Source organism: Balaenoptera physalus (genome assembly GCF_965194825.1).
Source record: "Balaenoptera physalus genome assembly, chromosome: 17".
Lineage (NCBI taxonomy): Eukaryota > Metazoa > Chordata > Mammalia > Artiodactyla > Balaenopteridae > Balaenoptera > Balaenoptera physalus.
The window spans coordinates 2,778,122-2,796,411 of record NC_138895.1 but is presented as its reverse complement, the minus strand read 5'-3'; the positions used below and the strand labels follow the sequence as shown (position 1 = coordinate 2,796,411).

Here is an 18,290-nt window from a genome sequence, read left to right as displayed (position 1 = left end):
GGTGATCCTGCTGGAAGGAAAGCCCCCGTGTTGGGGAGTCTTGGTGCTGTGTGCAGGGGGCTTAGACTTTCTGTCTTCACCCCTGCGAGCCCGCTGTACACAGGCCGAGGTCACCGATGACGAGCAATCTCCTTTCTGTTCACACAGAGTCAGGCGTCCGGTCCAGTTCCGACCAGTAACAGAGCATAGTGGGTTCTTGTTCCCCTTCAGGGTGCTTGTGTCATTTGACTTCGGTTATAAGTTTGTGCAGCGATGTCTACAGGGTACCCCTCGTATTCTGGGACACTCCTGCCGCTTGGGGGTCTAGTGAGCACCTCAGGGACCTCCTTGTATGTACTTCTGATCCCTCAGATCGCCAGAAAATTCAGTCTCATGACAAATATTCTCTCTTTATCAAAACGTGTGGATTCATCTGGGCGGCTTTATGGATTCAGCTGGAGTACGCTCCTGTCTAAGGCTTACGGACCTGTGACAGTGTTCAACGTGCCAGCAAAATCATGGGGAAGATGATCTGTTTAGATTAGATTTCTGCTCCTTCCAGAATGGCTTATTACCTCCTTCGGGTCTGATAGTGTAGACTCACTGCTACAAATGGCAACCTAAGTATTCTGACGTCTGGAATTGACAAGCTAAGTGGAAATTCAATGTTACTGAGAGCAACAAAGAGGACTTTGGAGACATCTACTGAGTTCTTGGAGTCCGAATGCTTGCACTAGGTCTGAGTTGACAAAATATGGTTTAAGCCTAATGCCTATTGTCACGGTCTGAACGTGGGTGGTTCATTGCTGGGGCGCTGTCCCCACGGGGACACACACAAAGGTGCTTCTGAACCCCTGTAACTCCTGGGGCAGTTTCTCACCCTTGTTCTTTGTGCCTTCGTCCGTGCCAAGGTAATTTACCAATAGAGAGTATTTTTCACATTTTGTTCTGAATCCCTAAATGAAAAATGTGATACTCGATAGTTATTATTTTGAAAAAGTAGATTGTATTCAATGTCCTCGTTGGGAAGGTAGCAGAGGGAGGCCACGTTGAGTAAGAATAAAGATTAAAGATCTTTATAAACAGCGTCTCATTATCCTAACAATTCTGAAAAGCAGGATTATTATCAAAGTTTCTAGAGGAGAAAATTGAGGCTTGCCGGGGTAAAGTTGTTGTTCTTTGGTCATATAGAAAATAAGTAATGGGCCTGGGCTTCCCTAAGATGAAGAAAAGGGAGAGGGAGAAAATGGAGAAAAGGAAAAGAAAAAAGTACACGTGAAAATGGAGACAGCTAGGAAATATTGAGAAAAAGCAGGAAGGAAAGAAAAAAGAGAATAATGAAGCAGTGGTACTTGGCCAGGTGTGTGCTGGAGACCACAGTGGTTTTGGTGCTTCTCAGGATGGCAGGACCAGAGCCCCTGAGCCCGGTTACAGGACGTGACCGCACGTGACCACACAAACCAGGGACAGATGGTCCTGGCTGTCGTTCCCGTGAGCTCTGCAGAGACGCTGCTCGGGGCCCCGGCAGTGCTCTGTGAACGTGGGCTGTTCCCACCTACCCAGCCCCGCACGTCCCACACGAGACTCACACCCGTACCCACGACCAGAAACAGGGCGATTATTTCCAATTCATTGTTATCTAGTTCATATGCACAACAGTTGCTTAATTTTGGTGGTAATTTTCAGAAAATATTGTCTGTCTCTCTCAGTGAAATAGCCTGTCCAGATGCCCTCTAAATAAAAAATCCTGAATCTGGAAAAAACTCAAACTATCTCGAAAGGAAAATGCTGAGAAATAACTAGGGCTGTCAGTTTCATTCAACTGTCAGTTCTCCAAAGATTTCAGGGCTTCAAATGTTAAAAGTGCCAGATGCTATTATCTGTTATTCATGTTCCCATTATGTTCTGGTCTTTACTGAAATCTATATAAACTTCTATCTGTACATTAAAGGAATTTCATTGCACCCATATACTCTCTAAACACACACATATATGTATGCCACATTTTCTCTTTATGTCTCCCCAATATAAATTTATTATTTTCAAAATGATACTTTAAATGTTGAAAAAATTCTGACAAATGATGTTGACATATTTTTATGGTGTGCTATTTAGGAGTTTATCCAATATAAAATGCTTCTGTAACAAAATTAAGCATTCTTATAGTGATGGTCACCTGTATTTTAATACCTATGCTCTCTGCAAGCTTCTAGAGGTAGAATGCTGAGCAAAAAAAAGGGAAAAAGACAATTATTTCATAATGCAATCACATACCCAAGAGTTCATAGTTTTTAAAAGAAGTTACAAAATATTTAAAAGGTCATATCCAATAAAATTATCCTATTGAATCATCACCACATACTACTGTGCTAAGTTAAATACCATATATGCTGCAAGCATGAATTTTGAATGCATTTGAGTCAAATAAGTTCAACTTTCATAGTTGACCATTTCTTTCAAAATCCCTTATTCCCTTGTCTTCCATAATGTGCAGATTCAACAAACAACAGCTAATGACCTTTATGTGTTCATATGTAAATGTACACGCCTCCTTAGAGATACTTTGCTCTTGTTCATCACAAAGAAAATAATAAAATAGCTCTTTTTCACTTTATGCCATTTTTGTGAAAAATTCAGCATCTGAACAGAAAAACAAAAGCTGTTCCACACTGAGACAAAATTGGATTTATCATTTGTATCTACTTTCAAAAGGCCAAGACGTTTGTAAATTATAGTGGAAAACACCACCCGGGCTGAATCCAGGTAGCTCCAAATGAAATGGAAGGTAGTGCTAATGCTTCGCTTTAGGCATTTACACTGTGAAACGTGAAAAGGATAAGCCTAATTCACTTCTTTTCTATAGATTCCGCGGAAGCAGCATTAAAATAGCCCTCCTCTTCTACCTTAGTAGACAACTATCATCAAACACCTATTTCTCTTTATTTTTCAGTGGTGTATTATTATCTGCTACTATTTTCAAACATTAATCAATAATATAAAATGGAATACTCAGTATTAAAAATAATATGAAAGAAGAAATTAGACCAAACCAGGTTTTATTAATTTGGCCTGAAGATAATGTTACTTGAGGTAGTGTAAACGTATTTACCACTGTGTGGTCCTATGTAAAATAATTGATTGAACTGTTATCCAAGTAATTAATGAAAGAAATTGCATTTGCCTTTATGACTGAGATGAAGGCTTAGAATTTTTCTTTGGTTGGGAAAATCCAGGGATTTTGTTTTTCCATTGATTTTGGGTGTAGACTCAGGATTATTAAAATTGTATTTGCCCTTGCAATTTCATATTCATTTGATTTAAATGAGATTTACCTGAATAACTCAAAATTGTTTTCTCACCTTAAATGGATCAATACTTTTGAGATTTAGGAGAGGGTTTTTTTATATTAGTTTATCTGATTTTAATGTTAAATCCAGAATGTATTATATTTACTGGATATAAACTTAATGATACAAGTAAGCTAATTATGTGACTGAATAAAACCATCATTAGTTTTCTGTAAGATACTATATCAGATGGTAAATAAATGATTTGAAAGGATCAATGAGATTTCCTTATGAAATCAGGATCAGTACTAAGCTTAAAATAAGGCCATGAAAATTAGTGATAATCCAACAAGAAATTCCATCTAATGAATAAAACCATTATAAAATACCACAACTTAGCAAAAGAGGTAATTTAAGAAAAACAGGAAGTGATGTGAGACTAAAAGCAATTATCCAGAAAAATCAAACTAAATGTTGCCTAGATATTGTGGACTCAGTGATTACATATTTAAACAAACAATTTAAATCTTAATTATTTGCTTATCAGAAAGGACATTCTACTAACCTAAATTTGCTTCTTCCTTCTCTGTTTAAAAATTTGTGTGATTCATTTTTTGCAGTGTTTCTTTTGTTTTACCAATGACTGCTGAGTGCATAAAGAACTCTTCCTATGTTCTCTAGGAAATGTTTGCTACACTGTAAAACTTGAAATATATTAAAATATTAACTTATTTACGTAGCTCAAGAAATACCTCTGTAGTTATGTTTGCCAAAATGCAAACTTTCTAAAGGTGTGCCCATGAGTTATAATTTCTCATTCTTCACCGAGCGTAAATGTCCATAGCGGTCCAGATCTACCCTTATACTCATTATCTTATTTATTTTGTGTACAAATCCGATGAGGGATGTCATCTAGGTCTTTAAGCCAAAACTCAAATTTGACCCCAATGACTTCAAATACAGTTGTCTTTCCAGAGTTTCCTAATGCCTTGTGTGCTTCTGTATTTTTTTTTTTTTTTCAGAAAGACCCAGTGAGCTCTCTAGAAAATTTAGAGGAAAAGAAGTTCTCTGGAGAGGCCTCCATACCAAGCCCTAAACCCAAGCTCCACGCAAGAGATCTCAAGAAAGAACTAATCACGTAAGTCATCTGGAATGGCTTACTCTGTGGTTCTAGAGCGGAGACGCCAATTTAAAACCTTGAGTAGTAAATAACGCCTTGGCTTATGGAGCTGACTTTGCAAATGTTTTAGGGCAGTTTCAACCAGTTGGTAGTTAAATGTTTTGTATATACCTAGACCTATGCTCAGAACTAAGAGGATTATGAAAAAAATGTACCTGACATGATCTCAGGCTAAGAGAATTAAAAGTCTAATCGACTGAAAAACAAAACATGTAAAACAATTAGAAATGTTTATGTTCTGATCAGAAGATCTTAATCTAACACCCACTGACCTCAGAGGAGCCAAGTCAGGGCTTCAGGGAGTCTACAGACTCACAAAACTTACTGCAGAGTGTTATTTGGGAAGGGGGTTCATGGTTTTCGTCACATTCTCAAGGGGTTCTGTGACTCAGAAGTTGAAAGGACAGGGCAGGAAGTACTAGTCAAGCTGCAGTGGGTTCTGAGACAGGCCCGGTCGTCCGGAGCAGGAGGCCCCAAGCTGAGCCCCAGGACCAGGTGACCTGGAGAGAGAGAGAGAGAGAGAGCAGGACGAGGGCCCTGAGAAGATGGCCAGGTTTCGCGTGAACAAGCCACAGGGTGTTTGAGCAGAAAAGTGCACTAGGGCTGGGGTATTCTAGGAAGAGCAGTGTGCAGAATTCTTCAGAGGCCGGGTGCGCGTGGGGACCGTCTGGGGTCAGGAAGATCATCTGAAATGTTGACTAGAGATGCAGATGTGAGATCGTGAGGTGTGGCCTGGGAGATAGGGCCTCCAGGGAAGATGTATACAAGGAAGAGGACAGAGTGCCCGTCCCGGAATTCGAGGGCACGCATCCTGCTGGGACCTGACAGGGAAAAAGAAGCCCACAAAGAGTAAAGACCTGGGGCCGAGGAGGAGGAAAGTGATGGTCATGGGAGCTGAGAGCTCAGAAAACTCCCACCCGGGCCTTTGATGGTTTCAGATGCCACAGCAAGTTCAAAGAAGTTAAAGCAGAAAAGGCAGGACAAACCCCAGGAGAGTGGGTCTCGGGAATAAGGGAGGCCAGCCAGCGGGGGGACGCGCGGCGGGAACGGGGGGCAGGGGGCAGAGCTGGGGTGCGAGGGATGTGCCACCAAGTGACGCAGGGACATTAACTCGCCATTAATGGCAAGGCCATTAGCTGTGGCCTGAGCCCAGCTCGCACACCCTTATTCCTTCTTCACCCCGAGGATCTCTGACCGGGGGCTGTTGGAGTTTAGAGTGTGGCTCACACAGCTTGCTTACGGGTGTGAGTTCACCTGGGCCATCGCCAGGACAGAGGCCATCCTGGCCGCCTTCCTCCTCATCTGCCGGTCACCACTGTGCGGGGGGACATGGAGACATCAGGGTGGACATTGAGGGAGGGAGGGGGACAGGGAGAGGGAGGGCTTTCAGGCAAAGGTAAGGCGGGAACCGTGGCTTTGGGGCATTTATAGCCTCAGCAGATAGCGTAGTCCCGGCAGAATGGTTGCTGGGAGTGAGTGAGTGACATACAGGAAAAGCTTTTCCATAGGAAAGTGATTAAACATTCATGTATATTCTTACCCAAGTACATTTAAAGCTGCCAGTTAATGAGAGTTTCTAGCAAAGAGGTACCCTTGCACTTAGGCCCTGGCATCTGTACCCTCTCTTCTGAATCCCCCAGCATAAAAGTACGTTTACCTTTTTCTACTAAACTAGATTAAGCACCCTCTCCTGAGCAGAATGCTCTACCCACCGATCTCTGCGGGGCCGCCCTCCCCTCCCTCAGCTCTTCCCCCACGTGTCACCCACCCGAGAGGCCGTCCCGGCTGCTGTGGTCCCCCCTTCCCAGCCCCGCTGCACCCGCCACCTTTCCCAGGAGGGCAGGCTGTTCCTGCCACTGAGGTTGCTGCTTCCACGTCCCCGCGTGGGTCCCTGGTACCACTGCACTGCCGCTCGTTTCCCCAGTGACAGGGACACACCTCAGACGCTGCACAGGCCCTGCACACAAGCTGTCGATCAGAAGACCCCGGTCCAGCATCAGTCTGTCCTGTGCACACTCGAGTGATTTTTTTTTTAACGTCTTTATTGGAGTATAATGGCTTTACAATGGTGTGTTAGTTGCTGCTGTATAACAAAGCGAATCAGCTATATGTATACATATCTCCCCATATCCCCTCCCTCTTGCATCTCCCTCCCACCCTCCCTATCCCACCCCTCTAGGTGGTCACAAAGCACCGAGCTGATCTCCCTGTGCTATGTGGCTGCTTCCCACTAGTATCTATTTTACATTTGGTAGCGTATACATGTCCATGCCACTCTCTCACTTCGTCCCAGCTTACCCTTCCCCCTCCCCATGTCCTCAAGTCCATTCTCTACGTCTGCGTCTTTATTTCCTGTCCTGCCCCTAGGTTCTTCAGAGCCATTTTTTTTTAAGATTCCATATATATGTGTTAGCATACGGTATTTGTTTTTCTCTTTCTGACTTACTTCACTCTGTCTGACAGCCACTAGGTCCATCCACCTCACTACAGATAACTCAATTTCGTTTCTTTTTATGGTCGAGTGATTTTTAATAAACAGATATGCTGCATTCCTTAAGGATTTCGTGGGCAGACATTGCTGCCTCGAGCATGATGTTCTCTTAGGAGGTCAACACTTCCTGATGAGGTGGGGCCCACGTACCAGAGCTGCACGTCACCAAGCGCTGCGCCCTCTGGGAGGTGACCTGGGGCAGCCGTGTCAAGGCTGCCATGGGCCTGCTAGTCAAGTTTCTAAAATCTTTGTATGGATTTTGTTTCTGCATATTATCTCAAATATCTTCCAAAAGGGCCAATGCTTATCCTTTGAAGGTAGATTTTGGAAATTTCCAGAGTCGTTCCAAGCTAAATGAAGTGTAAAAAACTGATAATTAACCTGCATCACCATTTTGGACAGAAAAATGAAGTGTGATTATTTTGTAATGGGCGCTTCTCATTGGTGCAAAGAGAAAGGGCTCCAAAAAGATGGTGAACAATTTTTGGAATATAATCATGAATTCCTAGGAAATTGACTCTCTAGAGGCCTCGTGGTTTTCCACTCATTTCAGCACAGGGGAGCGCTTGGGTGGGTACCACGTACTTCTACACACCTGTGTCACACACTGGTTCTGTAAACGTCTCACTGCTTTACAGTTTCACCCTGTCCTTATTATGCTTTGTTTTATGTTTCTAACAGATAAATGCACCTTAGTTGCTTACCAGAAACTGTTTGGCTAAATTAATAGGACTTTTTGATGTCATTGATCAACATGAATTTGCTTAGAGTTTGAGCGCCACTTACTTGAGGGAACTAGCTAGTTTCCTTTCTCTAAGTTGTGATACTTTCATCTGCAAATCTTCCCAGAATATATCACCCAACTGGGATCTGCAAATGTTATTGTACAAGATTTCTCATTGAAGATCTGTAAATTAAGCAAGGCATCAGGATCCAAAACAGGATCTTTTCCCACTACATCGCCCCCTTCAATCTTGGCTTTATTCCTTGACCTCTTGATACCACAAAGCTGAAACAAAATAGCCACTATTTAAATGCACACTTTATCATTATACTTCCTAAGTAATTTATGACTGTCTGGTTTAAAAAATCATTGGCACTTTGCCTCTCCTGGCGGTATTAATAGGAATAATTTAAAAATAGAAATGAAACTTAAAGTAGAATAAAATAAATGCAAAGCTATTTTGGCACACCAGGTGGCGATGTATTTCCAAAGTAGGAATTCCCAGGGCACTGTAACCCATCTCTCACGCTCTGAATATTCCAGCTGTGTAATTATCAGAAAAGATTGTTTCTCTGTTTAGCGGGTGAATGGCACTTGCAAGATAACTCAGCTCAGATGTTAGTCGTTGTTCTTTTTTTTTCTTTATTCGTTTACATAGATTTGTAGCTTCCGCATTTTCCTTCCTGATGTTCCATCTAGGAAAGTGGTGGGCAAAGAGCTGGCTGGCTCAGGTCGGATCAAGCTCTGGAAATCGCGCATCTCTCTGAGAGATGAAGAGGCTCTAACTCCTACAGTTTCTTTAGAGTACTTGAGAATGATTGCAAAGTAACTCACAGGGAAAAAAAATACTGAGAAGGTGACATTTCAGAAATCTTGGATGTCATCAGTCTATCCCCAGATGCCCCTTTAAAGAGGCAGAGTCTGCATCCCACACGTGGGTGAGCCTTCGCGTTAGGCAGGGTGCCGAAAACATCAGAAAGCACGAGTGACGTACCTGATGTTTCCCCTGATTAGTGGCACCGACACAAAGACCACCGAGTGGGCTGGGGTCAATCCGCTTACCTCGCACCAGCAACTTTCAAGCAGCGTCAGAGGGAAATAAATGGCTGAGAAACCAAGGAATCTGTTAACTCTGGCAGCAAAACTGCTCAGGGTAACTATCCACTTTCACTATTTTTAAAACACACATAAGATGCACAGAATGTGACCAGCTCCTGAGATAAATGAAGTGCCCGGGACGGACTCCGGTCGTGGGCAGACAGCCCGGAGAGCCTACTGCTTAGGTGGTTAATTCCTGATTGTCTTTGCTGGGTTCAAAACTTTGGATGAAACTGATCACAAGCTTTATTAACTAAACTTCGTAACTATTTCTGCACTATCAGCAACTGTCCCGTCTAAAATGTCAGTTTACATTTCAGCCATGTGTAGTATTTTCAAAGATCTTCCTTTTCAGGTGTTTTCTAACATGTTTATGAAGTTACTCTGTTACCTTTTTCTTTAAAAAAAGTCACAAAAATTCCTTTCTGACATCTGTGATATAATTGGTACCTTAGAGCGGCTCTCATGATAAAGCATGGGTTTTTAATATTCATGTTTTATAACTCATATTTTCAAAGAAATAGGACACCACTGACTGTTGCATCACTGTTCTACATCATCTGAATCAGAGAGCTGATCTGGTGCTGGAAACGAATAACTCAGGATCCTGCCGGTTTCCTCCTGTCTCGTCTGCTGGTCCTTATGTAATCTACATCTTTAGTTCGTTAGCTTCTGCACGTCCCGTATGTGTTAACCGGTCTTGAAAAGAGACGCTACCTCATACCCAGTCAGACAGAGCAAGTGCATCCGTGAACGCACCTGACCCTGATTCTATGTTTTTATTGACCCAGCTGCCCAACGCCAGGATGCGACGGGAGTGGCCACGTCACGGGCAACTATGCGTCTCATCGCAGGTAGCTCCCCACCTTCTCGCTTAGGCGTTCCTCATCTGTCCTTAAGGACTCACCCTCACCCCTTCTAGAAAGATATTATCTGGATCGGGAGTTGGAGACTGAGTTAGTTGGGGTTTTGGTTTGTTTCGTTTTTCAGAAATAAAGCTAAGTCTTCAGTCTTTTTGCTTATATTGTAAAGAAAGTGTACTTCTCTGGTCAAAAACGGTTTTCTGATCCTATGATCCACGCTACAGCCCAGAAGGTAGAGCTCATGTCAGGCTCAGGTCCTGTCTAGCTTTAGGACTCAAGTGAAGCCCAGGTAGGACAGCAGTGACCCCAGCTGACCTTTTACGCTGCGGGAGGCTTCAGTAAAGGGTTGGAGGGACGGCAGCGCGGAGGCTGTGCTCGGCCCTTCCTCCCACCTGTGTCACCCATGTGATTCGCTCTCCCTCTGGGCAGGGCCTTAACCTCTGAGCACCATCCCTCGGGATGCAGAGGGAGGGTCCTCTGGGTCAGTCATCACTGGAGCCGGGGGTCTCGCTGGGCTAAAGCCCCTGGTTTGGTAAATAGCAAACCAGAGTCTGTGACAAGTAGTCAAGGTGCCCAAAGCCCGGTCTGGCTAGAGCAGCGAAGCCGGGTTCAGACTTTTTCCCAAACCGCGTCGGTGGATTGAACGTGTGTTCACCAGCTCAGGCTGCCCCCGAGTCGGGCCTGCGCGTGTCAGCGCGTGTGTCTCTGTTTTTGCTTTCTCCTCCCTCTTCAGTGTTTCTGGATGTCCTTTGGCAGATAAGACTCTGAAATCCCTCATGGCGGCCAACTCTCAGGAACTCAAGTAAGTGTCCGGCCAGGGTGGCCCTAACCAGGGGCAGACGGCACCTAAGTAAATTACGACCACGCGCTCTCTCACCAAAAACTCAAACAACCGAAACCAAATCACTGTAATTTAGTTTAGTTAATGAGCTGGCCTTGGAGGGCTTGTATTTTACGATGTTTTTAAAAGCAATGATGTTGAACACCTACGACACCTTTTCTCCGTTACTTTCAGAACGTGTATACTAATCAGACCTAGGAGGGTACGGCCAGCATTTTCATCTTCTGACTTTAGGAAAACTGCACAGTACTTCACCTTGTGGGCATTTTGAATCATACGACAGCCTTTCACCTTTGGGGGCGACATACTATTCTGGCTCATTTTCACCTTGTCTACAGGATCTCAAAGTCACACATATATTGACTTTTGTTGACTGATTTTATTTTTCCTACTATTATCTTCTTTTATCGCAAACTTCTCACTTGTTATTTTCATATGTTGTTATAATACATGTAGACTAATAAAAAGTTATAATCCACTTTTTACCCTTTAAAAATATAGTAAGGCATACATTTAGAAAAGATGAAGAATAACATTAAGCAAAATCAACAAAATGCATTTGCACATAATATTTTAGGAAAAATCAGTGTTACTAAGTCTAGTGATAAAATAATATTTGTGTAAATAGTAGAATTAACACTTGGTGTCTAAATTACAGGTAAAATTTCGGAGAATATATCTTCTTAATATTTTGTTAGTATTTCCATTTTTTAACTTGTTTAAAATTTATCTAAAAATTATCCCAAAAAAAGTTTATGAAACAAGATGTGATATTAAACAGGTATAAAAATTCAGAATTTTAGTACCATGAATAGTAAAGACAACTCTAAAATATACAAAGTGAGTGTACAATTGATTGTGTCAGTGTAGATTCTAGAAATCATTTTATTGGCTACTATTTTTCTAGATTGAAATGTAAGGATGTGAAGTGGAGACTTATTAGCCGACTGAAAGGAGAGAAGGGCTAGGCATACTCACTCAGTCTTACTCAATTGCTCTGAACTTCTATATTGCTGTATCTTAAAAATAGCTATCAGTTCTCCTAAGTATTTTCTCTAAACGTTATTTCTAGAAAAAAATGTGGAGAATACATTGAAAACATGTAGATTGAGTGGTTCTGTAGCAATGTTCAGTACTTACCTGCTTTATACAGCCACCTAATAAGTAACATCTTTGTGGGTTTTTCTGTACAAAAAGAAAAGGGGACATTTCATTGACCTCTTGTTTGGATATTCAGGGAGAATTTCAAAACAAGGTTTTTTTGGCATAGACTTTTCCAGAATTGCAATATGCTAGTAAACCACTATTTTACTAAAAATATTAATAGCATCTGAGCCTTTCCTACAGTATAGAATACATATCAAATCTCTAAATGTTTGATTAGAGAATCATTGCAGGGTTCTCTGGTTAGCTCGAAGAGATGTATGCAGATTTCATATTTCCTTCAAGAAAAGCATTCACTCCCTATGTTCCGCCTCAAGGTTGTATATGAAAGAATTTCTGTGAAAGTTCAGTGGGTTAGAGTTTAAGAAAAGGAATAGTGTTCACATTCTTCTTTGGATTATTATCTTTCTCAAACTCTTGTTTTAGTAGAAATCTGAACCCGGGTGGGCATACAAGTGAAATAATAACAATGACCTTGTCTACAAGAACTTTCAGGAAAGCAAACATTTTATGACAGCCTCTGCGTTTTTTTTTTTTAATATAAATTTATTTATTTATTTATTTATTTTATTTATACTTTTTTACTTTTGGCTGCGTTGGGTCTCTGTTGCTGCACGCGGGCTTTCTCTAGTTGTGGCGAGCGTGGGCTACTCTTCATTGCGGTGCACGGGCTTCTCATTGTGGTGGCCTCTCGTTGCAGAGCACAGGCTCTAGGCGCGCGGGCTTCAGTAGTTGTGGCATGCGGGCTCAGTAGTTGTGGCTCGCAGGCTCAGTAGTTGTGGCACGCGGGCTCTAGAGCACAGGCCCAGTAGTTGTGGCTCGCAGGCTCAGTAGTTGTGGCTTGTGGGCTCAGTAGTGGCTCGCGGGCTCTAGAGCACAGGCTTAGTATTTGTGGCTCACAGGCTTAGTTGCCCCGTGGCACGTGGGATCTTCCCAGACCAGGGATCGAACCCATGTCCCCTGCATTGGCAGGCAGACTCTTAACCACTGTGCCACCAGGGAAGCCCACCTCTGCGTTTTTATTAGTATCTTGCATTTTTTAAGGCAACAAAAGAGTGAGAATCTCTGTATATTTTTGCATTCAAGTGTATTTTAAACCCTGTTCCTAATTAGCATTCTAAGTAGAATTGGAATCTCCTTCCGCCTTCACTCCCCTGACTCCAAATTTAATGGTTGATTGTCGGTCAGAGTTATTGGTAGAGTTTCCACAAGACCTTTTAAGGTGGACCATGAGGCAGAACAGATCAGGTGCAAACGTCCTAGGTTCTTTGGCAGTTGCATTAATCCACCAGGTCTCTGGCTGTCCCATCCACCACCGTTGTCCATCTGAATGTAAGGGGTTATGATGGTGGTGGAGCAAATCAAAGGAAATAAATTACACACAGAAACAACTTGGAAACTCTTTTTTCTTAAGCAAAAGATAAGAACTTTGCGTGATGTAGACAGAAGCCCAGCAGTAAGTTGTGGGTCGAATTTCAGATTCCTTCCAAAATAAGGTTTAACAACAGGGACCTATTGTGTAGCACAGGGAACTATACTCAATACTTGTAATAACCCATAAGGGAAAAGAATCTGAAAAATTTTATGTATATATATATATATGTGTATATATATATATATATGTGTATATATATATATATATATATATATATATATATATATATATATATATATAAAACTGAATCACTCTGCTATACACCTGAAACTAACACAACATTGGAAATCAACTACACTTCAATTAAAAAAATAAGACTTAAAAAGAAGGAAAAAAAGAATGCAGGATAACAATGAATACAGTGTCTTCCAAGCATTGGACAGTAGTTAACACATCTTAACATTTCCTTTAAAAATGGATTCTTAGGGCTTTGCTGGTGGCGCAGTGGTTAAGAATCCACCTGCCAGTGCAGGGGACACGGGTTCGAGCCCTGGTCCGGAAAGATCCCACATGCCGCGGAGCAACTAAGCCCATGCGCCACAACTACTGAGCCTGCGCTCTAGAGCCCGCGAGCCACAACTACTGAGCCCACGTGCCACAACTACTGAAGCCCGTGTGCCTAGAGCCCATGCTCCGCAACAAGAGAAGCCACCGCAATGAGAAGCCCGCGCACACTGCAATGAAGAGTAGACCCCACTCGCCGCAACTAGAGAAAGCCCATGCGCGCAACGAAGACCCAACACAGCCAAAAATAAATAAATTAAAAATAAATAAATTTATTTTTTAAAAAAAGGATTCTTAGCCAAAAAACAGTTCTGTGCAAGCAAAAAGAGTCCCACAAATCAGCTCATCCTGTTTGACTGCTTGGCTCTGTGTGATGGGTCGTGACCCCCTAGCCACTCCCACGCGGCCCCAGCTCCGCTCTCGTGTCTTCCAGGTGTCCCACCCCAGGCTGTGACGGTTCGGGGCACGTGACGGGAAACTATGCCTCCCACCGAAGGTAAGACTGACCCCACGGCCGAGATGGAAATCAGAGCGGTGGCAGCCGCGCCCGTGAGATCACATGCTTCTGTTTTGTTCTTTGTTGGGACCGTATTTCAGCCTGTCCGGCTGCCCTCGTGCCAGGAAAGGTGGTGTCAAGGTGACCCCTACGAAGGAAGAAAAAGAAGACCCTGAACTCAAGTAAGTGTGACGGCTGAGGCAGCGGCATCAGGGCAGAGGCCACTTGTGGGACAAACGGGGGGACTACGGTTGGGAGGCAACTGCGTGTCTTGTTCATCACGAGGCCCTGGGAGCAGCACGGAGAGCTCGGAGGCTGCAGAACACCTCCCCCTCCCCAGCGGAGCTCACACGGTTCTCTGATGGTGCAGAGGAAAGAAGGACTTCATCCTTTCCCAGCGGTTTTAAAGGAAAGCAGCCTCGTGGACATGCCCTAGTGTGACACACATGGCTGCGGGCTCCCCTGAAACTTAAGCCGCAATTTTATCTAAAGTGAATTCCCTCCTCTGAGAAATATGCTTCAGGTCTTGGGTGACAGATGCAGATACAGGTGCAGAAATGTACAGAGGCTTGCTCGACACCGTGCAATATTTAGACATTTGGAAATCAGAACTCCCGTTCTCTGAGCCTTGGACTCTGTGATGAGGGGGAGCCAGTTGACATGTTAGACCCTTGGTCTTTGCTTGGAGGCAATGTAACCCGTAACAAAGGGCTTCCCTGGTTGTTTCTGGAGCTGAGAAGTGTGGCCACAAACTTGACTCCACTCCTTCTAAACTGCTGGCAAGCCCCCTGAGCTCTAGAAGTCATTCTCCGCCCCTCTAAAATGGGGTAACAGCATCTCTGCCCGCCAGGTGAGCAGTGAGGGTCTCATGAGATAATGCATGACAGCCTGGGAGCCTGAGGCCCATCATTACTGCCAGTACTGCTGTCTCCCTGGCTGGAAGGCATCTGGTAGACGCTGTCGTTTCCCCACTTGCCCCCTGTGTGGTCTGCTCTCACCACCACCTTCTCGTTCGCTCGCCTCAGTGCTTCACCTGGCTTATCTCGTCTCTCCCAGCTGCTAACGACCGTGCTGTGTCTCTCCAGATGCCCTGTGATCGGGTGTGACGGCCAAGGTCACATATCAGGTAAATACACATCCCACCGCACGGCTTCTGGCTGTCCCCTGGCCGCCAAGAGACAGAAGGAAAACCCTCTCAATGGGGCCCCCCTCTCCTGGAAGCTGAACAAACAGGAACTTCCCCACTGCCCGCTGCCCGGCTGCAATGGGCTGGGCCACGTGAACAACGTGTTTGTCACCCACAGGAGGTAAGCTTTGCTTCTTAATGTGTGGTTGCTGTGACTGTTTGTCACCTGGATTGCCCGGGGGAGGGGAGAGACCCCCCTGAAGGTCATTAATCATAGCACCTTAGATGTCCAAGTAATGAGTCTTGCCAGATAGATATTTGACCAGTTTGAAGGATGGAAAATGTTATTTTCTCTATTTCTGAAATTCACTGCACGATTTTCAACTGCTTTTGAAACTGTGCTTCTGTTTTTTTTATTCTAAAATATTGCTTGTGCTGCTTTTTATAATGGTTCTGTCAGTGGTTCCCTTCAGTTCTAAGTGGTGATAGCTACTCACTGTTGTGTGATCGTAAACGTTCACTTTACGTGTTTATGTCACGCCCTTCCGCTCGTGAACTGGCTCCATTTCAGACCAAATGGTAGTTATTTTGCAGCTGGGAAGCTGTGAGTCATCCCCAGCGGCCAGAAAGAAAAAGACACAGCGGTTACTAAGTACACAGAGGACAAGAGAGATTTAGAAAACCCTTTCTAGCTTCACAAGGACTCAGTTCCTTTATCATTGAGTGGCATGTATTTCAACCAGGCTCTTTGTCGGGAGCACTGATCTTAGACCAGGCTTTTGTCCACATTCTACATCAAGGAGAGGAGCTAGCAGAATTCCCTGGCGGTCCAGTGGTTAGGACTCCACACTTTCACTGCCAAGGGTGCAGATTCGATCCCTGGTCAGGGAACTAAGATCCCACAAGCCAAGCGGCATGGCCAAAAAAAATAAATAAATAAGGAGCGGAGCTAGAAGGTTCACTGCACACATCTCTGGTCGTGGGGCCGTGGTGCACGATGCAGATTCAAGATCTAACAAAGCTTTGTGAGTCCTGACGCTCTGCTTATGGGCAGGATGCCAACAGAGCAAAGCTGGTTCCGTTTTCGAGGTGCACGTCGACGGTGTCAGGAAATGAAGTTTTCCAAGAGCCACACCTGCTTACGGAGAAAACCCGATCTCTTTAGGTGGTTTATTTTTTGATGGTTCTCTGATGCCTGATCACGTTCACAATAGTGCACATTGTTTTCTTCTGGGTCTGTGCCATCGTTTCCTGTTCAGGAAGGACAGTCACAAATCAAGTGAGCCTCGTAGCTGCACAGCAGCGGTGCTTTCTCACCACGGACCCTGTAACATCCTTGTTGACATCGATAATGAAATATTAATGCTGGGCTGTGGCGGGTGCATCCCTCAGTTAGAACAACAGATTTCTCTTGAAAAATCCTGGAGTGGTTTTACATGATGACGCCAGGCCTGGTAAGGATGTGGAGCCACAGGGACCCTCAGAGCTTAAGTGGAACAGGAATTGGTAGGACCATGTCAGGAAGCTGATGCCTCAGATGTAAGCGAGCAGGTGGGGGTGCCCTGCTGTCCAGCCGCCGGGCGGCCAGGCTCAGTCCCAGAGGCTCTCCTGCACCCGGAGATGGAGACGGACGTGTGCCAGGAGGTCGGCTTCCCGGACCAAGGCTGGGGACCGCCTGCCCGCCGCCTCGGCCCCTGCAGTGCAGGGCACAGGAGTGGTTCCACCTGCAGGGCCTCGGATCCGTGTGGATGTAAAGGCACCGCGGGGCGGATTTGGAGCAGGTGCTGAGTGGGACAGAGTGCTGAGGGATACGTGTGGTGTGATTCTGTCCCACAAAGTGAAAAACCATGTAACAAAATCACGTTTTAAAAAACTAGGTAATTTTTCATCTGCAATTGGAGTTAATGGCTGTCTCTGGGGGACAGGAGACAGCAATTGCTACGGGGCAGGTGAAGCTTCAAAGCGCGTTCTGTGTTTGAAGGTAAATTCAAGGTGTGCCCCTCAAGGGTATTCTTTCAACTGCAAATACACGTTGTATGTATCTGTGTACATACTATTTATTTCATAATAAGAAAAGGATATTACGAGTTCAAAAATATAGGCTGCAGTATTAATGCAGAGATATTATTTTCTAGGAGAAGAAAAACAGTTAAGAATTTAGACAAATGAATAATTCAGATTTCACTGTTTTTCACTCTTGCTACTCAAAGGATTTAAGAGCCCAAATTTAACCTGGGGTATTCTCTTTGGGGTGGAATGCTTTTCTTTACTATGTGTAGGATTTAAACAAATAAGATAATAAAATGCCCGGCTTATTGCCTGGTACATAGTAGGTGTTCAGCACAGACTATTTCCTTTCCCTTTTGTACAATTGTATTAATATATGTGTGGCTATGCAATAATTCAGTAAAGCAGGAATGACACGCCGGAATCACACGTACTGACCTACGGCACACCTTTATCTGTCCTGTTCTCGACCCTGACGTCCTGAGTTGTTCTGTTCTCTTTCTCGTCACTGCCAAAGGCCAACTGCTATTCCAGGCTGCTCTGTCCCAGCAGACAGCCTGTTCCGAGTTCCTCACGTGGCTTATCCCTTTCAACCCTTCCAAACCCTGTAAGCTACAGGGACTGCGGTGACCCTCAGCTGACAGAAGAATCAGAGCACAGGGAAGTTCAGGGCTTGCCCCGCTCCTGCACAGCTCACAACATCGGGACCCCAGAGCCCCTCTCCCGAGCCGGGTACCAGCCCATCCCCGGTGTTTCCTGGATCCGACCGACCACCAGGCACCCAGGCGGACTTTCCTCAGCCGTCCTCTAAAGCAAGTTCTGTAACTTTTCCCATTTAAGATTCAGCAAAATGGGAATAATTACAAAACTTACCTTAGAGGATGGCTGAGAACAATTACCTGTGCATTACATCAGCATTTTGTTTACATACTAATTACTTTAAAACCTTTCTTTAAGACTTCATGTTACAGACTTCCACTTTGAAAGAATAGCAACTGAGAAGACAAATGATATTATATTAAATACACATCATTATGGATGTTTGCAGCTTTAAAACCAGAAGTCCTGTGACTAATAGAACTCATTTAGTGCCAC

General features: G+C 44.2%; 1 protein-coding gene across 11 annotated transcripts in view; it reads left to right on the top strand.

The window, feature by feature from the left end:
- Positions 1–18,290, top strand: part of ST18 (ST18 C2H2C-type zinc finger transcription factor) — a 308,958-nt gene that overhangs the window by 276,675 nt on the left and 13,993 nt on the right. For all 11 annotated transcript variants that reach the window (XM_082432989.1, XM_082432997.1, XM_082432994.1 and 8 more), the window contains 6 exons: positions 4,289–4,404; positions 9,551–9,613; positions 10,356–10,424; positions 14,000–14,062; positions 14,164–14,244; positions 15,148–15,369. In XM_082432989.1, coding sequence (XP_082289115.1) covers positions 4,289–4,404; positions 9,551–9,613; positions 10,356–10,424; positions 14,000–14,062; positions 14,164–14,244; positions 15,148–15,369 — 614 coding nt within the window. The remainder of the gene's footprint in view (positions 1–4,288; positions 4,405–9,550; positions 9,614–10,355; positions 10,425–13,999; positions 14,063–14,163; positions 14,245–15,147; positions 15,370–18,290) is intronic.